The 21987-nt window shown below is 34.7% G+C and overlaps 1 protein-coding gene, 1 long non-coding RNA gene and 1 other non-coding gene across 3 annotated transcripts in view; all 3 read right to left on the minus strand.

Annotated features, from left to right (window-relative positions):
* Nucleotides 1-1537: 1537 nt before the first annotated feature.
* LOC143388814 (uncharacterized) overlaps nucleotides 1538-21987 on the minus strand; it is a 45978-nt gene continuing 25528 nt past the window's right edge. The window contains exon 3 of the long non-coding RNA XR_013090073.2: nucleotides 1538-1632. This is a non-coding gene — a long non-coding RNA (uncharacterized LOC143388814). The remainder of the gene's footprint in view (nucleotides 1633-21987) is intronic.
* On the minus strand, nucleotides 8622-8735 carry LOC143640660 (dolichyl-diphosphooligosaccharide--protein glycosyltransferase subunit 4-like). Its single transcript, XM_077108322.1, has one exon. The coding sequence runs from the start codon at nucleotides 8733-8735 to the stop codon at nucleotides 8622-8624; it is 114 nt and encodes a 37-aa protein (XP_076964437.1).
* Nucleotides 18198-18301, minus strand: LOC143388983 (U6 spliceosomal RNA). The gene has a single exon (XR_013090091.1). It is a non-coding gene; the product is annotated as a U6 spliceosomal RNA (small nuclear RNA).

Below are 21987 nucleotides of genomic sequence, written 5' to 3' on the forward strand. Positions count from 1 at the left end.
TGCATGGAGCCATCAATTAGCTTGGTATTGTAACATTTTGTATCCTCCTTTTCTGTTTCTAGCAGGTTATTTATGGTGTTTCTGTAAAAAACACTATGGTCCTTATTTAAATTAAACAAAAGGGGGAAATGTTAAGGTACGTAAACAAGTCAGGATGGCACCTGGTATTTTGCCAGAGAAATGTTTGTCTGTAAACAAGTCTGCATGGTGCCTGGCAAAATGCCAGAGGGAGTGGTTTGTAAAGTAACAAAAGCAAGCCATTAAGTGTGGAGATTCCTTATTGGTTGACTGCTGTATCTATTTTATGCTAATTAGATAAGCTGTGTAGAATGTATAAATATCGTTCAGATCCTGCAATAAACGGTTTCCACTCCTGCTGCATCAATCTACACAAGTTGTTCGTCACCCCCTGGTTATTTTGCTGCAGCCGGACTTCGGCAATATACTCCAAAGATATGTATCCTCTACCCACACCCTACCTGCCACAATTACCACCCAAGTCAATTCATTCCAGTGGATTAATGCACTGACTGGTTTAAAATGCTCATAACCCAGTCATTTCACCCAACTTTCTTGCACTGTTTGACATTTGAGCTTTTGAGAGACACCTCATATCAAAACTCTAACACCAAGTATTTAATTTTGGAAAAAATCTTTAAAGACATATTTATCACCTAGGCAAGCAATATTTACTACATTTGGATATTTGAATTCTACAAGTAATGGAGATATATATATATATATATATATATATATATATATATATATATATATATATATATAATCTGTGTACTAGACATACGGAGCCAAATAAATAAAAGTTTTCAAGGAACTTCACTTTCAGTAGATACAGCCACACATAAAGAGATCAGCAAATCATCATGAAGGCTGGCAGATAAAGTGAAAGGAAGTATGGTTGGGTGGCCTTGTGGCAAGAAACATGCATGACACACAGGTCATAGGAAAAGGAGCCAGAGGTCAGATCAGTCTCTGAGCCACTGCCACACAAATTCAGCTGAGTATATTGAGAAACCAGTGACAAGATCCTGAAGCCTAAACACAAACCATCACGGACTACAATCTTATTTTCATGAAATTCTCCTATTTATAATTAGAATTATAATCCTATCCTAATTGTAGTTAATGGAGTGTAGTTAAGTGTAATACCATATGTTGTACCAGAATCAGAGAAAATCAATTATCTTGACAAAAAGGGTTAATGGAGAATGACTTTAGGAAGAAAGAAACTGAAGAGGACCACACCACCAACCTTCATCAGATTGTGTGTCTTACTCTCATATTCTCTATAGAGCAAATGTCAATCAACTTGATCTTTCAAATATATGTAGTGAAAGCATTGCATTTTCCTCCCCAGACATCTCTTTGCCTTTTAAGGGGTTTAAATTGCCACATGATACAGAAACTACTAACTCACCTGTCAAGTTCCCTTGATAAACTCTGTAGTAGTCCATGTAGATTTTGAAGGACACCACAATGGGATTCAGGGTGCCTTTGCTCCATCAGATCAGTTTCTCTGTTCCCCTTCTTCAGAAGAGATGCTGTTGAGTTGAATTGATCTTCTCCTGAAAGAGTCAACTTATAAAGAAGAGGCATTCAAGGAATCTGTGGAATCTGTTGACACAGAGACTGTGAGTAACTACATGATTTATGGAGTAGGTAGGTGCCTTCTGAGAGGGTTCAACATGCTCCTTACTCCTGGGAGACAGGTAGGTGTCCATGCCCTTTGAGAGAGGACTGGATTCAGAGACTCATTTATAATTGATGGAGTGTAGTTAAGTGTAATAAGCTTAGGTTAAGGCCAATCATGAATTTGGATCTTGTGAATTAGTCTATCAGACTTTTCCTAGCTCAAATCTAGGTAAATCTGTTCAGCAAGAGGGCAAGCATTCTGCAGGGTACAAGAAAGCTCTATTTTTCAATTTGATGAGCACTAAAAAAACTCAAGTACACTCATTACTATATTTCTTATTACTATATATTTAATCATATACACATGCACACATATGCAAACACACACACACACATATGCACAAATGCATGAACTCTCTGGGATGGTTAAAGTACAACATTTTCAGAATATATCTAGAATCCTGTACCACCACTATATATTCTAAGAGGAAGTGGGAAGAAGCAGAAATATACCACCTCCATTTATACAAGGCAACATTAGGTGTGTGATTTGTGAGACTCCAATAGAGGAGTAGAAAGTGGTCTAAGCAGAATAGTAACAAAACAATGATGTATTGATTTTCTGTTAATAGCATTAGAAAAGTAAGTAAGAGTTGTCCTTAATAATGTGGATGTTTCAAAATGAAAAGTAAAAGCAATATCATTATTACCCTCTGGCAACTAAAAAAACTTATTCAACGCTCATGTTGTTTCATGGGAGAAAAGATGTCATACCTTCTTTATCCTGGATCTTCTATGACTCACTATAGCAGGATTTGAAATTATGTAGGGGAAGCTAAATAAATCAACTTCTGGCCTCTTTTTTAATGTTTTATCTGAAGTTGTTTCATATTCTGCAACTTCTCATTTCTAGATGTATTTCCACCAGTATGGGATCTGGCTTTAGGTTTCTGAATGAATAATTTAAAGAAGAAAAAGAAGAATGTCACCATCTGGACCTTTTTATTTTTGGTGATACTGGGGATTGAACCCAGGGATGCTCCCACTGAGTGGAGGTGGTGCTCCACCTTTTAATTTTTTTTATTTTGAGTCTTGCTAACTTTTCCTTGAGCTTGTAGTTCTCCTGCCTCAGTCTCTCCATCTCTGCACTCAGAAAAATCAAATTCTTAGTCCTCCTCTGCCTGTCTTCTAACTTCCCATCTTCCTTCCTTCCTTCCCTCTTTTGAGTGTCCAGTCTCACTCCCTTCCTTCCTATTTTCTCTTCCTCTCTGTCTTCTTTCTTTTCTTCCTTTTCAACTATCACCTTTTTCTCTTTTGGTAGAATTGGAGTCATATTCAGTTTTTTTTATTTCTGGATATTTTTCACATTCAGAATGTTGCATATAGTGTATAAAATGTCATTAAGAGGCAATTCAATTCATCTAGCAAGGATAAAAGATTATTCCAGAGGCATGTTTCAGAATGGAAATTCTCAGGGTGGTTAGAATCTAAATGGACACCAAAAGCAAGGGCATGTGCAACTATAACTGATGCTCCAGAGTGGGGCTTGCAGGCACTTACTGAAAGTCAGTATTACTGCCTGTTGTGGGTATTAAGAAGCTAGTTTCACCAAGTATATGGGTGAAAGCATAAAAGAACTGTTCTTAAGAGAAATCTAGTTAAAGAGTTCAGAAATTCAAGAATGTTTGTGGGTCAAGAATATAAATCTAGTAGAGAGACTGAAAATACAAGGTCAACTGTACAACTGATAGAACATTATTATAGGCAGCAAGACATTGTGTGGTAATCTGAGGATTTTGCCATTTATAAAAGGGATACTCTTTTTGTAAAAAAGAATAAAGTGAATGAAGAAAATATAAAGAACCTTAAGGGAGGAGGCAGATTAAGAAATCATATGCCTAGTTGTGGTCATAATTGAGAATTGTTGGTGAGATCATTTGTTCATCTGTTAAAATTTATGCTCCTGGGGAGTTTGGGAACTTTAGGATGTTGATGTTTTGGATCTGTTGCTATAGGGAATGAGATACAGAATCAACAGTGAAGTTGGAATCACTGGCATTTCTAATGAAATTAGTAAGTTAAAAGACATTTTCCTCCGGGCATGCACTTTTACCCAGAAAGGAGTGAAGAAAACAGCAAGAAGTTTCCAGGGCTTGAATTTGGGAAAAGAAGTGTGAAACCTTCAGGAGGCATTATAGATACACTGGCTAAGCCTTCCCAAACTGTTTTAATAAGAAATTGCAAATTGGGTTGAATGCAGAGTGAAATCAGAGAGGCATGGTGGCTGCTGCAGAATGGGGGTAATGGAGGGCACGAGGTCCCAACAAAGGTGCAGATGAGGTCCTTTTGACTAATGAAGGAACATTTGATGCTCAGGTTGAAGCAGCAGTTAGTATCTAAGGACCTGAAGAAAAGCAGTTTCCAAGGATGATGCAACGAGGCTGTGGATATGCCAACACGTGGGTGGATGGGTGGATATGGAGGCCACAGGAGTTCAACGGCTGAAAGAAATATGAAGGCTTCAATGTGAGTATGGTAGCAGGGAAAGGAGAGGATGAGGTTGTGATGCAGGAATCAGCCAGTATGGAATAAGTGTTAACCATGGTATATAAGAAAGGGTAGGGGTAGAAATTACCTATTATTTCTATTGAAGTGGAGGCTGAGGAACTGTTAACCCTGCAAAGTGTCCATTTTGATCAATTTAGACATTTGATATGCCTTATGAAAACATAGGATTATGAATTGAAGCATGATACCACCAGTCCAAAGTGGAATGGAGACTTGTGTTCATGTCTTGGAGTCGCAATTTCAGACAGATTCCACATATTGCAAATCCAGACTAGAAAAATCAGAACAGCAGAGAGAACACAAACTTTTATTGTTTTGGCATGTGTGTATGTGTACATATTTGTGTGTGTGTGTGTGTGTGTGTGTGTGTGTGTGTGTGTGTGTATATATAATTTAAAAGAAAAAGTTCAAATGGAATATACTTTTTCAAATTTTATTTTTCATGTAAAAGAGAAAATTGATTTCATAATTGTAATTCTGGAGGCTTACAAATAAGATTAATGGATGGAAGCTATTGAGAAGCAAATTTTTAGTTAATACAAGGAAAACACCAGTTAGGACTTTCTCCAAATGAAATTGCTTCCTCTTGAAGTAATGAATTCCATACCATGGTTAATGTTTACACTAGACAAAGAAATTCTTCATACCATTGGGTTCACAGAAAAGCAGAATTGGGATGGCCTAGAAGTTTGTTAGAAATTCAGATTGTCAGGACTTTTCAAATATCTGCATTTAAAAAATCTGCACCCTGACAACATCCTCAGGTGACTGCTGTACACATTAAAGCATTGAGTGGAGGTCATTCCCCACTCTGATGACAATTGGGTTCACAAACGATAACCTGTTCCTAGTCTGTGAATTTTGTCACATATTTTGATTTTAAAAGCATGTTTTTCTTACTTCGTTTGTCTCTGTTTTTTTAAAATTTCAAATGTCAAATGAAAAAGTCTATTGGAGTTTGACTCTTCATATTAGGCTTAATTTTATGAGATTATTTTCATATTACATCATCACTAAGTTCATCTACTTAATAAGAGCTCTGAAATGCCACTTTTTGAAAATAACTTTGTGCCTCATGAGCTCTACACCTAAAATATAGTTTTAACAATGCATTGAAAACAACAAAAACCATAACATCTGAAAGCCTCTGTTAGCAACTGCCTTGTGTCACCATCCTTATCGATTGCTCCATGTGGAGTCTTAGAACCTTTTAGTCACTAGGAGTTTGCTTTGACTGTTCAATAGGAAGCTGCTTGTGATGAAGGAACTTAGAAGAATTGTTACTTTCTTGCTTTTTCTTGCTTTATATCTATTCTCTCCTTTTAAAAGCAAATTTGTATTCTTTTCTTTTTATTACTCAGAGTTATCCAACATTCTAGATTGTTACTTCTGAGACAACTCAAGCCTTGTTTTGCTTTAAGTGCTTGGTGAGCACAACAATGATTTGTTTTTCAACAGAGAAATAAATTGATAAACTGTGGTAGCAATTATTCTTATGTATTTTTTTTGTTCAGAAAGCACATTCCTTGAGTTTTTTCTTCAAATGGAAAAAAATTTAATTAGCATAAATATGATACAGTGTAACAAGGAAACATCATAGAAATGAATAGGGCTTTCAGCTACAAACCTCTCTCATGACCCGATATTGTTTTTTGTGTGCATAATAACTAAGCTGTATGAAAAACTCTGCTGTCAGCAATGGAACATCACGATTTACAATGTCTCTCTTCCAAAGGGAGTATATCACTACTTACAAAAGTAGCTGATTTATAGCAAGTGGCAAGAAGCAAGAAATCTTGGTTTTTATGGTGAAAAAAAATGGCAGTTACTGTAAAGTTTTTCTTTGAGTTAGGGAAAGATTTGCTATTTGTGATGACTAATATGCTTGGCAACCTAACTGAAGACTTACTAAGTCAAATCATCTTTTGTCAAATGGTAATTCCATTATTGACAAAAAACATATATAAAATGTGTTTCTCCTTGCTTTGTAAATATTCTGATAACACTTTTATTTGTGAAACCCAAATATGAGACTGATGCCCATTTACTTTTGTGTTTGCTTAATCACCATTAATTATGTTTCCTTTATTACCACTCACCCTCTTATCTGTCCCTTCCTTCTTGCTCCCCCAAATGCATCTCTAAGATTTTACTTGAATTCTGCTTTTTTTCTTTTTTAAATAAATCAATACTCTTTGAAAATGACAAAAAAAATAACATGCCAATCTCTTACGGCATGAAGGATATGTTTAGAATTTTTTTAAAAACCAAAAACCTAAATATGCTTTAAAAACTTTCTACTTTAGGCTAGGTATAGTGGTGCACACCTATAAGCCCAGGACCTGGGGAGGCTGAGAAAGAAGATCACGAGTTTAAAGCCAGCCTCAGCAATTTAGCAAGGCACTAAACAATTCATTGAGACCCTGTCCCTAAATAAAATACAAAATGGGGCTGGGGATGTGGCTCAGTGGTAGAATGCCCCTGAGTTCAATCCCTGGTACCAACAAAAACCAAACAAACAAACAAAAAAAAACAATAACAAAGAAAACTTGCTACTTTAATTCGTATTCCTTTGGGTTCTTGTAAATTTAAGGCATTTGTCTTTGTGTGTTTACACATTTCATTTTCTCTGGGTTGAAACATCTCCTTGTGATGTTTTCTTCTATAGTTTTTTGGATTTGCAACAATTTTCTCTTCTTTTGCTAATCTGCTTTTCCAGTGTTAATTTCCCTTTCCTCCTCCATTTTAGGGTCCCTTGCATTGTACTTCTTGGGGCTGCTGATGGGCATCTCACCTGCTGACTTGCTTTTCCTCATTGTTTTTCATAGTATCACTGTGGTGAGGATCCTTTCTTGTACAACACTTACCCATAGCCTATCCATCTGTCAAGACCTGTGTCCTATATGTTACCTCCCTGACTACTTTGGTGGTGTTTCCTCTGAAGCTATTTTTCTTCTGCTTACAGGCCTTCTCATTCTTACTTTGACTTTGATGTCCTCAATGCATGAAGATTCATCTAATTATTTCTATACTTCCACTGCTGTGTGTTAATTTGTCCATTTATCAAGAGCTTTTATTATGAAATCACCATTCCATTCATTTTTGTATCGTATAAGTGCTGAGAACTTTGTGACAGTCACTTTCTAGTAGTGAAGCAAGACCTTTGCTTTACCAATCTCCATAAAGAGCAATGAAAGTTATGGTGAAAGATAAATGTGCAACCCAGCCTGGTGCTTCTGGTGGACCAAACAAATGACCAAGAACCATACTTAACTGCCTTGATGGGACATGCCACTTCATCATTTGTAAGTTATTAAGCTACAAAAGCCCATGTGGAAGGATAGTTTAGTAGTAATTTTCTCAATTAATAGCTGTGCTTTTCCTTTGCAAGTTAAAGAAATGAGAAGACAGCAACTACATCACAATACAACATAGGAAAAGTGAATCAAAGACCACAGATTATACATTTGTATAATTATTCTATTTCGAATGGATGTCTTCAGAATTCTAGAAATAAGCATGTGGCCAAGATCAAAGTAAAAGGGAGTTTTATTTGGTTTTCTGATCAAAGTGATCCAGAGAAGCAGAAGAAAGACAACAGAGATCTTTCAATCCATGATGGAATTGACCTCAGACAAGTTATGACATTAGTGCCTCCTATGTTAGACAATGACAGTGATTGATCTAAAAATAGCTAAAATTAGAAAATATGTGATATGCTAATGTCATTTCTCCTTATCAATAGCTGCCATAATATTTTAACACTTGTGATCTTCTTCAAGTAATAGGAACAAAGTCATAAAAGCATTTTACCATTAGAATTCCATGAATCCCACATATTCTGTTTTCTTCTAAATTTCACCCCAACTCTAAAATATATAAAGTCAGATTAGCATTTATGAAGGTTTTATAAATTTGAAAATTAATTATTTTGTAACTTTTCCTCAAATTTCCAATGCAGCCAAAAAATGCCTGGTCTTTCCTTTTCTGTAAAATAAGGAATCCTCTTTCACCTGTTTTACATATATATATATATATATATATATATATATATATATATATATATATATATATTATAATATATACTTTGTATAATATATATATATATATATATATATATATATATATATATATATATTTGTATAATATATACATTTTGTATTGGGTGTAGGAGAGGCAGTAGAAAAGCAGCTCCTATACTGGGCCCTATTCAGTAGCAGCTTCTTGTTCCTTATGCTTAAGGAAGACTTTGAAGAAATAAAAGTTGTTTGGAAGAATCCAGGTGTAGTTGCATTGTATGTTGTGATGGGTAGAAGGGATGAAGTGAAGTGTGAAGGCCACTCACACCCTCTATCTTGCCTGAGACTGTGTCCTGGAACCCTGAGGTGGAGAAAGCACCACTTTCATTCCTGCTTCCGGGGGTTGTTGACGGTCACGTTGTGATAGAGAACCACAAGTGAGAAGACAGACATGCCCACCTTGTTGGCGAAGATGGCAAGCTGCACGTCTGTGATCATCCTGACCAGCTTGACTCGGCTCCGATGCTGCCTGCATGCCAGCGAGGAGAGGTCTATATTTTAGAAGGTGGCTAGAATCTCATTTGACTTGTTTCCTTTACTTCCAGTATTCCCACATTCCTCATCACAAGCTAAAAACAGATGTGTTCAATTTTGCTTGTGAGTGCTTGGATTCCTAGTAGCATTGCATAAAGTTCATAATATGACCATGATATTAATTTGTCACAATTTCAGCTGATATTCCTTATCTTAGCTTATGATATATATGTTCAATTCACTTACTTTATTTCTAAGCAAAGGATGTTTTCTGGTTACATATCTGCCCAAATGTGAACCCAGTACTTAACAAAGGAGCTGGATTGATTGGCATCCTCACTACAGTAAAGCATACAGTTAGTACTGTGGGAATCCCTTTTGAGTTACTGAAATCAGAAAACTTAGAGGATTATGATAATGAAAAAGTGAAACTAGGCAGAAGGTTATTAATTCATGGAGCAAAGTAAGACTCAAAGAACCTATAGTGATTGAAGAAATCTGGAAGAAAATAGGTAAGTCAATGAATGTCAACTTCATCCAGAAATGTCAAGAGTAGGACCTGAACCAAAGGTAAGGCTGACGTCCAGTTTTATATTTCCTATTAAGAAAATACTTTTCGGAGTGAGATCAAAGATGCAGATAGCTAGGTCTGGAAACCCACAGTTCCTGGAAAGCCATGAAAGCACAGAAACCATATTTCAACTTCACAGGTTTCAAGCTTGAATTTTTTCTTTTCAACCCAGAGAGAATGACCTTGACATACACATACCAAAATTTCAATTTACAAGGAAGGTTATACACAGACATATTACCTTTTCCCATGGTAAAATGTAAATGAAATGCAAAATTATAACTGTAAAATTTGTTGAGTACAATGGCAAAAACAAAGAAAAGCACCTGACCTCATTTCTGACAGTAGATAAGTCTATTTTGTAAACATGATAATTTTAGATTATCATGAAAGCTATAAATAAAATAAATTGGAGTCATGTGAGAGAAATTTAACCACAAAAGTAGGTTTTCTATTTTATTTATTTATTGTTCTCCTCTAGAGTAAGCTGAAGAAGTGACATTTTACCTAAGACCTGAAAGATGAGGATGTTCAAACCATACCAGAATGCAAAGGAAGAATGCCCAGGCAGGAGAAATAAGAAAACCCTTACCTATACAGGTGTTGGTGTCATATTATAACTTTCAGGATTTGGCAAAGACATTTAAGATATTGTTTTTTCTTGCTGTGGATTGACATTGCTGGCACTTCTAAGGGTAAATTTAAAAACAAATTCCATTTCTTTTAACTTCACTACCACCATCTGCCTTTCTACTCCCCCTCTGCACACTAAACAAAACAGTATTAAAACATCGATTTGTGATTCACACAAAGGGAACTTACTGCCAAGACTACACCTAGGATGGGTGCAGCAAGAGGCAAAAACCACTTACAGTGCTTGACAGTTTCCAAAACACAGATATCAACATTGACTTAAGACCTTTGAGCCAGCAGCAAGGAGTTCTGGTAGAGATGATTATGTGTTATCTTTGTGATTTATGTATGTGTCAACTTTAATGATGAGTGGTCTATGACTTTCAAATCAGAGTTTCACTTTGGATCTATTTTTTAAAAATAATAAAAATAGAGTTTAAAGTTGCTTGGAAATAACCTTTAGAATGCAATTTAAAAATAATAAGTAGAAAATAAATGTAAAACACTGTCAACCAATTCTTTAATAGATGGAAAAATAAATATTTAGGTGATATTGCATTTCTAAAAACAAAACGATCTGCAAGTTGAAGAGTATGAATAGCCCCGAAATGAAGAAGAATAGCTAGAAACTTTCATTCAGAGCATTACTTGTGACTCTTTATATACTTTCAAGTAGTCTGATACTTGAAGATTTTTTTTTGGAAAATAAGTGATGAAATATTTCAAAGGCTATATCAATGAATTACGAACATTCAGAAGGACAGATGAAAATCTTGGAATCTCATACTGCTCTTTTATGACCATCTAAAGAAAAGTCATGCCAGCAGTAAGATGCTTCTTCATTAAGAGTTCAGAACACTTTATTCCTGGAGTTTTTTCCTATTTATTTTCCTGTCTAGAAAATATGGCAATAAAATCCCTCCTCACCTTTGCATTTAAAGAAGGAATAAAGCTGCTGATCTTCTTTGCATGGTTGTGAGTTCAAAGTTCAACCCAATTTAAAACCTATCACATTACCAAAACATTTGAAACATTAGAATTTTAGGAATAGCACATATTACTAAAACACTGGGTATATTCTAGGGCAAGTGGTCATTGATTAATTTTTAAAGAACATAAAATGCAAATCAACTTTTTGTAGAAACTTTTAGTGCTTGGAAAATCTTCTGAAGACATTTTCCACTGAATCATTAAACAAAAGTATCTCATTGATCTCTAGATGAGTACAACATATGACTTTAGAATTGAAACTGTCCAAATTCTAGAAAGTGTCAAACAAAGAGATTAGGACTATCTGGAAGTTAAATCCCTTTCTCTCGCCATGCACAAAAATTAACTCAAAGTGGATCAAGGAACTTGATATCAAATCAGAGACATGGCGTCTGATAGAAAAAAAGTTGGCTATGATCTACACACTGTGGGGTCGGGCTCCAAATTCCTCATTAGGACACCCATAGCACAAGTGTTAATAACTAGAATCAACAAATGGGACTTACTCAAACTAAAAAGTTTTTTCTCAGCAAAAGAAACAATAAGAGAGGTAAATAGGGAGCCTACGTTCTGGGAACAAATCTTCACTCCTCACACTTCAGACAGAGCCCTAATATCCAGAATATACAAAGAACTAAAAAAATTAGACAATAAGATAACAAATGACCCAATCAACAAATGGGCCAAGGACCTGAACAGACATTTCTCAGAGGAGGACATACAATCAATCAACAAGTACATGAAAAAATGCTCACCATCTCTAGCAGTCAGAGAAATGCAAATCAAAACCACCCTAAGACACCATCTCACTCCAGTAAGATTGGCAGCCATTAGGAAGTCAAACAACAACAAGTGCTGGCGAGGATGTGGGGAAAAGGGTACTCTTGTACATTGCTGGTGGGACTGCAAATTGGTGCGGCCAATTTGGAAAGCAGTATGGAGATATCTTGGAATGCTCGGAATGGAACCACCATTTGATCCAGCTATTCCCCTACTCGGTCTATTCCCTAAAGACCTAAAAAGAGCACACTATAGGGACACTGCTACATCCATGTTCATAGCAGCACAATTCACAATAGCAAGACTGTGGAACCAACCTAGATTCCCTTCAATAGATGAATGGATAAAAAAAATGTGGCATTTATAAACAATGGAGTATTACTCTGCATTAAAAAATGACAAAATCATAGAATTTGGAGGGAAATGGATGGCATTAGAGCAGATTATGCTAAGTGAAGCTAGCCAATCCCTTAAAAACAAATGCCAAATGTCTTCTTTGATATAAGGAGAGTAACTAAGAACAGAGTAGGGACGAAGAGCATGAGAAGAAGATGAACATTAAACAGGGATGAGAGGTGGGAGGGAAAGGGAGAGAGAAGGGAAATTGCATGTAAATGGAAGGAGACCCTCAGGGGTATACAAAATTACATACAAGAGGAAGTGAGGGGAAAGGGGGAAAATATAAGGGGGAGAAATGAATTACAGTAGAGGGGGTAGAGAGAGAAGAGGGGAGGGGAGGGGGGAGGGGGATAGTAGAGGATAGGAAAGGCAGCAGAATACAACAGACACCAGAATGGCAATATGTAAATCAATGGTTGTGCAACTGATGTGATTCTGCAATCTGCATACGGGGTAAAAATGGGAGTTCATATCCCACTTGAATCAAAGTGTGAAATATGATATATCAAGAACTATGTAATGTTTTGAACAACCTACAATAAAAATTAATTTAAAAAAATTATGTCAATATTTTAGCTAAATAAAAGCAAATTTAAAACAAATTAAAATAATAATGTATGATATTCTTTATTAAATAAACTTTCCTACTTATCAATTTGCTTTCCATATTTTATAAGAACTTATTCATATGATGAAATTCAGGTGTGTTTTAGCAGAAATGGCTCAGAATTTGGTCCACAGATGTGGTTTACATTCTCCTCTTGATTACTTAGCTAAGTAATGCAGATTTTGAAATTTTTATGCAAACATGAGGTCTAGATGACTGCTAAGTTCTCTTGGACTTTTAAAGCCAGTGATTCTGAAACTGATGCTGATAAACAAAAATTCTGGGAATTTGGGTGGAGTGGAGTTGGATAGCATTGCATTTACATCTCTCTGCCTTGTGTCAGAGTGTTTCATTTTCATTACCATCTTTAGTGGTAAAACACACAAATTAGTTTTGAACATAAATGTCATTAATAAATCATACATTTTAAACACTGGTGTAACCACTGAAAAACTAGCTAAAGGGATTTGAAATTAGGAGAAGAAACATAGGTATGTTTTCAACAGTGATAAAAAAATAAATAAAATCTAGTCTATCTAGAGACAAAAAAAAATTCCAAAACAGATCATTGAAAAATTCTGGAAAGCACTGTTGGATGTAAAAAAAAAATAGAGGTAAAAAGAAAAAATATGCAGCTTAAGAATTTTAGTTAAGTACTTCAAGACAAAGGTACTATGTGCCTTGGGCTACAGAGAAAGCTGCTAGGACACCCGCTAATTTTTATTTTTTTAAGAGAGAGAGAGAGGAGAATTTTAATTTTTTTTTTTTTTTTTTTTTAGTTTTCGGCAGACACAACATCTTTGTTTGTCTGTAGTCCTGAGGATTGAACCTGGGCCGCACGCATACCAGGCGAGTGCCCTACCACTTGAGCCATATCCCAACACCCGCTAAATTTTACAACCAGTACCATCCGTGATTCAGAGGCTCCTGGAAGGAAGTTTACAATTTTTAAATAGATGATGGAGAATTCTGAGTTTTAAGGGGTTTTAGTTGCAAAATTTCACATTATCTTGTAATTTCTCACCCCTTTACAGGTAGCAGCTGGTTCTTTCTTTTTTTTTTTAAACATCAGAAATTTATTGGATGCTCAAAACATTTCATTGATCTTGACATACCATATATCATACATTTGATTCAAATGGGGTATGAATTCTTATTTTTCCACATGTACAGATTGCAGGATCACATTGGTTATACAGCCATGTTTATACATACTGCCATACTAGAGTCTGTTGTATTCTGCTGCCCTTCCTATCCCCTTTCTATCCACCCTCCCCTCTCCTCCTCTCCCCTCCCTTCACTTCTCTCTACCCCATCTACCCTAACTCATTTCTCTCTCTCTCTTTTTTCCCCCTTTCCCTCACATCCTCTTATATGTATTTTTGTATAACAATTCAGGTCTCCTTACATCTATGTGCAATTCCCCTTCTCTCTCCCATTCCCTCCCACCTCTCATCCATGTTTGATGGTAATCTTCTTCTCATGCTCTTCCTCCCTGCTCTGTTTTGAGTCATGTCAAAAGTAATATCAAAGAAGACATTCAGAATTAGTTTTTTAGTGATTGGTTGACTTCACTTAGCATAATCTGCTCTAATACCATCCATTTCCCTGCAAATGCCATGATTTTGTTATTTTTTAGTGCTAATATTCCATTGTGTATATATGCCACATTATTTTTATACATTCATCTATGGAAGGGCATCTAGGTTGGTTCCACAGTCTAGCTATTGTGAATTCTGCAGCTGGTTATTTCTGAGAGGTTGAAGAGAGAGGATATGCCCAACCTTGCTTGAATGTGCAACCTACATGCCCTCTTTAGATTCTGCAGAAATACACAGGAGGATTTTCACTGTTGTTACTGCGATCTAGCCAGGAAATGGTGGTGACAGGATTTGGACTTTGACTCATTCCAGACCCCTTACTTTTAAGTACTTTGTGATTCCTAGTTTGTTGTGTTTGTATTTTGTGGTTGCCATATATTAGTAAATAGAACCAGAGGTTGTCAACTTTGATCAAATTATGCAAAGCAGAGCTTCATTAGAGTGTCTCTTGGATGAACTGTTCAAAGAAACCATGTGTCCTCTGGGTTTCATATTTAAGTTCCAGAACCTGTTGAGAAGAATTTTTCCCCCTAATGAATGGTCAGAAAAACTACTCTCTGTAGTGATAGTCTTCATTTTTGACCACAATGAGTAAGTTTAGTTCTGTTAACATTCATAGTTAACTCTTGGATAAAGAATAGTATATCACCCAACATCTTAATAATCCTAGAAGTTCTGACATCAATGAATTAGAGGTTCTTTTAAAATGCATTGAACTTCTTCAACATCATTCAGTAGTATCTTTATATCTCTCACATTGACCAATTAAGTCCAACTTCTTTGATTGATTTTTCAAGCATCAAACAATTCAAGCTCTTAAGACTAGATATTGAAATAATATTTTAGTTCTGCCTAGTAATAAATGTGCCACTATCACCTGTTTAAATTAACTCTTAACTCATGATCAGTGCTTATCATTGCATTGTACAAACCAATAGGAATCATTTGTCAACATTTAATTCTGGCCTTAGGTCAAGTTTAGAATGAAAAGACATTTGGTTAAAAAAAATCTGATTTCAAACACTAAACCTTGTAAATGATTTACTCAGGTATTACCAATAATTATTTTTATTGTAAAAACAACAAAATAATTTTAAAATATCAATATTTGTTAGGTCTTTTTAAATTTTAAAGTCCTTTTACACATATTTTTTTCTTGAGTTTTTCAGAAATTCTGTTAGTAGCAGACTAGATGTGATAATTTCAAAGTGCACCTGTGGGAAATGACAAGACAAACATGCACATGGTAGGTGATTTTTTTTCCCTCAGATTACTATAAGTTATCAATAGGAAACATGAGTTTAAAGTCAGAATCTATGCTTCTTTATCTTTTTTTCCCCAAATAAAGACAGAATTATTGTTAGCAGCCATCAATAATTACACTAAGTGTGAATGGATTAAATATCCCACTAAAACCAGATTGGATTAAAAACAGTATTCTAGCTTCAAGAAACATACCTTAGATTCATAGACACAAATAGACTGAAAATGAGGATGTGGAGAAACTAGAATTGCCAGTTGATCTGTATGCAACCACTTGGGAAAACAGTTTGATATATATATTTTTTTAATATTTGTTTTTAATTATTTATTTATTCTAATTTGTTATAGACAATGGCAGAATGCAATTTATTTCATATTACACATATAGAGCACAATTTTCCAAGTGACTGATTGTACAGAGTATTTTCACACCATTCGTGTCTTCATACATGTACTTAGGGTAATGATGTCTAACTCATTCCACCATCATTCCTACCCTATTGCCCCCTACCTTCCCCTCCCTCACCTTTGCCCTATCTAAAGTTCTTTCATTCCTCCCATGCTCCCCTCCTCAATGCCATTATGAGTCATCTGCTCCTTCATCTTATGCTAACTACTGTTTTTGTGTTTTCAATACTTATGAATTACCTTAGAATTCTAAAAGGTTGAAAACATAGACCATACATTCAGTGCTCACCTCAAGAAAAAAAAAAGATTGAAATCACTGGTGGTGTCAATATGCCCTTCTGCAATTGAATTTTTCATTCATCTTTTAATGGATATTTTGTTCTTTTAGCAATGCTGCAATAAAAATTTTGTTTCTATATTTTGAATGCTTCTTCTCTCTCTTTCTGAATCTGTCTGTCTGTCTTTCCTTTTTCCTCTCTGGCCCATTTTGTTGTCCATAATGGTGCTTTCTTGCTGTATCCTTACTTGGCCAAAGGGTAAAGGAGCTTTGAGATTCTTTTAAAAGGACACTAATTCTTTTCATGAGGGCTCCACCCCATGACCTCCTCCCCAAACAAACTTAAATTCTAATATTGTTGTTTTGGGGCTACAAATTCAACATATGAATTTTGAGGAGACACGTTGAGGCTAACCCCCCATTGAACTGTGAAATGCTTTCTTATCCACCCTAAAGTAAATGAAAAACTTTTTTTTCACAAAAAACCCCAAATGTACATTTCTCTAAATTCAATTATTCCCCTTTATCTAATAGATAACTTGGTTGTAATTACGTGTGTATCAATTTCTTTGCTCATTATTCTTTCTTGTCTCCCAGTCTATCTTCTGTGATCTTTTTAACTCAAAAATTTGAAGAGAACTATTCAGGTATTATGTAGCATAATTACTAATTTGGATTTTTTTGACCATTTAATCAGACCATAAAGGATACCACAAAAGTAATGCCATACTCTCCTCATGCATTTTATTGTTTCATGTTCTGTACTTATATTTTCAATTCATTCATTTTAATGAATTGAAAATTCATTAAATTTCTGCATCTGATGATTTCAACTTCTTATGTCAATAATGGTCTAATTGCAGTGTTTGTAGTTTTTGTGGATGTTATTTATGGACACAGAGCTTTTATTTGCATGGGAACTTTAGATTGCCAGTTTTGCCAGACTTCATCCCTGAGAATCATTTGAGACTTGTTTTGAGGACTCATCTCTCCAATGAGGATTTCCATTAGTTTTTGAAAGATAAATCAGAATTTTTACAATTTCAGGCCTATTTAAGTTAATTGATTGGTTTGGGATATTCCAGACACTTCAGTTACCTTAAAATCAGATTTCAACCTTCTCTAAAATCAGGTTTCTCTCACCAATTATTATAGTGGACATATTTGTACCATTGGAACTGAGGCTGCAGTGAACAGGATTTTCATCTTCTCATTTTTCATATGTGAACATTTTTTTCGCATTTCTGATTTTGCTGATGATGTCACCCTTCCAACAGTTTTAGCTGTACTCAGAAGCATCTGTTCCAACCTGGCTTAGTGAAAGTCCACGTCCTAACCACCTATTTACACCTCACCACAGTTATCGCATCTCCAAATTTATCTTAGTTAATCTTACCAAGATCTTAGTCCTTCTTTGTTTAGATGAAAAAATGCTCAAAGAAGAGATAGAAGGCCATTTGGTGAATTTTACAAAAGTAAAAATTCACAGAGTTGGATATGCAGTTTATTCAAATGTTCATGTTATCATATTCTGTTTTCACATACATACATGCATGTACAGAGGCACACATATGATGATTCATATAATAAATACATAATAAAATGACCAACAATGAAGTAACATTGAATTTTACCATGAATATACTCAAGTATTCACAATCTTCCTTTTAGCATTAACATTTTAACACATCTTTGTTGGTATATGTTCTTTCATTTATGTGTTTCTCTGTCCAACCTATTTTCATTCACTTAGATATGTTGCAATGTAAATAAAAAAGCATTATAATATTTCTTCCACATGCTCTGATATGCCATTTTCATTTGTGGTTTTTCTCTGATGCAAGGTATACACATAATGAAAGCAAATCATGAGTATATTTGCTAATTTTGACAAATGTATGAAATGTGGAACCTTATGAATTTGTATGTCATCCTTGTGTACAGGCCATGCTAATTTTCTCTGTATCAATCAAATTTTAGTAATATGTTGTCTAGTCAATGTACCCATAGCCTTTCTCATTATGTATTCTGAGGATTTAATCCAGGGCCTTGTTTATGCTCAGATACACTTTTTAGTTTCAATTTCTGTATTCTATTTGTTTCCAAATAGATTTGAGATTCTTACTTTAACATATGAAACACAAGCAGTGTCTTAACAATAGATTTTTTTAAAAGCTTTAGAAAGGCTCAGATGTGTTGGTACGTATTGTGGAAAGTCAGGGAAAAGGCTAAAATGCATATCACAATACTTGCACTTAAATAACTAGAAACATTACTATTCATAATTGACAGCAGAAAAATGAAAGCCCTGGTAATGAGTTGGTGCTACAAAAGTCAGACAACCTCCCCTCAGAAAATAAAATATAATATGCAACTTTGTTTTGGTCTTTTTTTGAAAACTGCTTGTGAGTAAAAATATGTCTAAGTATGTTAATGGTAGCAATCCTGTATTCATTCTTCAAAATAAAAAGTTGCATTCCGAAGTGGAAGAATTTATATATATTTAAAAAAGAGCATGGGATTTCCACAAAAGAGAACATTTTGTGCAGTAGTATCATTTGGCAGCATCCTTAGAGAATGTTTGGATGAGCACCTTGGGTATGGATTGCTAGGCTTCTTCACTGTTTTGGTAACCCTGGATCTGACATCTGGGAGTCATAATGCATTTTTATTTTTGTACTAGTTCTCATAGCCATATTTTTCTCCTGCTTCACAAAAATGACTGGACCTCAATCTTGGCTACTGAGAAAATTTATCCTTGGTTTTGGCTAGGAAGCAAGACTTAGAAATTACTGTCTGTCTTTGGGTCACATTTCTCAGGGTAAATATTCCCTCAATCACCAACTGTGGAAAAGGGGCTAAGATTGCTCATCAAATCTCATATTTTAATTTGTGTCAGTGTAAATTACTGAAGACCTTCAGGATCATAGCTTTATATGGGGAGTTCATCACTAAACTGTAGAAGACTAGATTGCATTAATAATTATAGGTAAATTTTTACTTTTCTATTGAAACCATAAGTTACCATAAACATAGCAGCTTAAAATATATAAAAAAAATTATTGCTTCCCAGGTTCTGTAATCTAGAAATCTGGATTGGCTGGGCTGGGTCCTGGGCTTGGGTTCTTCCTAGACCACAATCAGGTTGTTAGCAGGTCTGCATTCCTCATTGTGGGCCCTGGGGAAGAAATTACTTCAAGTTCAATCAAGTTCATGGCCAAATTCAGTTTCTGCGGTTGTAAGGCTGAGTCCAACTTCCTTGCTGGCTATCAGCTGAGGACCAGCTTTGCATCTAAAGGCTGAATATTTTATGCTAACTAGCTGAGACCTTTGATATTATGGTGCGATTTCTTTTCCTCTTTTAATCTCTCTGGTTTTCCCTTCCATTTTGGTATTGCCATGAAAATATTTCTGATATGCCTGTGCTACACTTTGATAAATTATGACTCTTGTGATTATTCAGTCATTTTTTTCTTTTACTTCCCTATCATATACACAGTTTATTTGTATCCATGCATGCTACTGACAAGCATTTTCACTACTCTATGGCATTCTATTACAAATATACACTGAAAAATAGTTGCGTATTCTGTTGATAGTTACTTTATTTTGACATTTTCTTACTTTTCTCTACCACAACAAGACTATTGAGAAGTTCATATTTATTTCTACCCTCAATATGTAATAGTTTCTTCAGGGTTTTAGAAAAAGAATTATTGAATAAAATGCTTTTAGTTTGCACATTTTGGGAAGAAAACAGCAAGTTATTATTCATAATATTGTTATCAAATTATACTTTTTAATCAATGTGTATGTGAGTTTCTATTAACTCATATCTGTAGCAAATTAAAACTGCTGATCTTTTTTTCATTTTTATAAGTATTAGTGTTAATGCCCTGTAAATTCTATGTTCAAACATATTTCAGTTCTAAGTGATCATCTTGGACCGTTTACTTGGATGATATAATAGTAGACACTGTGAACTAGTTTCAGCATTTTCTATGTCAACACTACCTGCCTGGTCAGTTCCTGATTAGTTCCTTCAACAGACCCATCAAACATAGAGTGAATAACAGATCCATTCAGTGTCTTTCCCAATTACCTTGAAAGCTTTTCAAAACATTTGAATTAAAACCTAAGGTCAATGTTTCTGTGGCCCAAAAGGATCAGCCTTTGCCTCCCTTTTAAACTTTACCTCTAGCCATTGAGATATTCCTTCTGTTCCTTGGATGAGCGAAGCTCTCTGGCATAATAGGACCTTTGCACACAAGGTTCTCTTTGCTCCAGTACTCCTCCTCTTACTCCCTTTTGCTCGGTATCAGGGATCAATGCCACCTCTTCTGGAAAGTTCTCTCTTTGGAGATACAGTTTCATTAGGTTCCACCTCAAAACACACCCTTCCTATCATTTTTTACTTTATAAGATTAATAACAATTGGGGATTACTTTTTGTCTGACCACTTTTTTTATATATATTTTACTCCTAATTTATAAGCTCCTTGATAGAAATGATTTTGTTTTCCTTTGCATCCCCAACACTAGGAAAAAATATCGTACTGTTTTTGAAAAAATAAATGAATGCAACATATGGGGTTTTACATGGTTATATCATTTCTAACAGCTCTATACTTCAGTTGTTTGTATTTAAATATGCTATATTCAAATAGTAAAATAAATATGTTTGGAATTGTTCCATAACTGTTAGAATATACTGACGTCCATATCCATTTGTTATAAGTATGGGCATATCTATATTGATTTAATTACTTAAAAACTAAAAGTAAGTAAATAAATAAATATATATAATTTATAATATATATGTATATTTTTAAATATAATTAATTTGTTCTTTGTGTAAATAAATATATATTTAAATACATAATATTTAAATATGTGTATCATACTTATAATATACATTTAAATATGTATATATAATATTTATAATATATAAAGGCATATAATATTTATAATATATAAAATTATATATATATATTTAAACAGGGATTTAAATGTATATTTAAATATGCTCACACACAGATCAAATTTTCTAAAATGGAGTTAATAAAATAATGGTTAATAAAATAATCAGACTTCAGTATATGTGTAATTGGATAAAATTTTTATGTATGGAGGAGTTTAAATTTATGCATTCTCCATACATACCACAACCTCAACTGCTAGAATTGTTTCTGGGGTCTTAATTTGACAGATATTATGCAGTGATCTTACATACATTATTTTAATTAATCCTTCATCCAATCTCTCCAGTTAAACACTGTTGTTATCCCTCTTTATACATAAGGCAAATTAGGAAGCTTAGTAACTTGCTTAAAGTCCTATGGCTACAAGTGATAAGGCTGAGACTTGTAGCTGTCTTACTCCAGAGTCTATATTTTAAACATTGTGCTTTTCTATGATCTTCTTTAATTAGCAATGCAACATATCAAAACCAATTGCCCAGGCACTCAGTGCCTTTCAGGGCTTCTCCTATGCACTATCTAGATGGTTGGGTTTCTTAAAGAAAGAAATCAGAGAAAGAATGAAAGAAGATTACAAATTGTAGGCAGATTGAATTATGGCTTGGATGGAACTGGGGAAAAAATCAATGCAACAAAACTTAGATCCTCAAACTTAGATAGCTTTATAAACTGCAGTTATTTTGGAAAGAACAATTCATCCTGAATAAGT

Source organism: Callospermophilus lateralis, unplaced genomic scaffold, assembly GCF_048772815.1.
Source record: "Callospermophilus lateralis isolate mCalLat2 unplaced genomic scaffold, mCalLat2.hap1 Scaffold_45, whole genome shotgun sequence".
NCBI classification, from domain to species: domain Eukaryota; kingdom Metazoa; phylum Chordata; class Mammalia; order Rodentia; family Sciuridae; genus Callospermophilus; species Callospermophilus lateralis.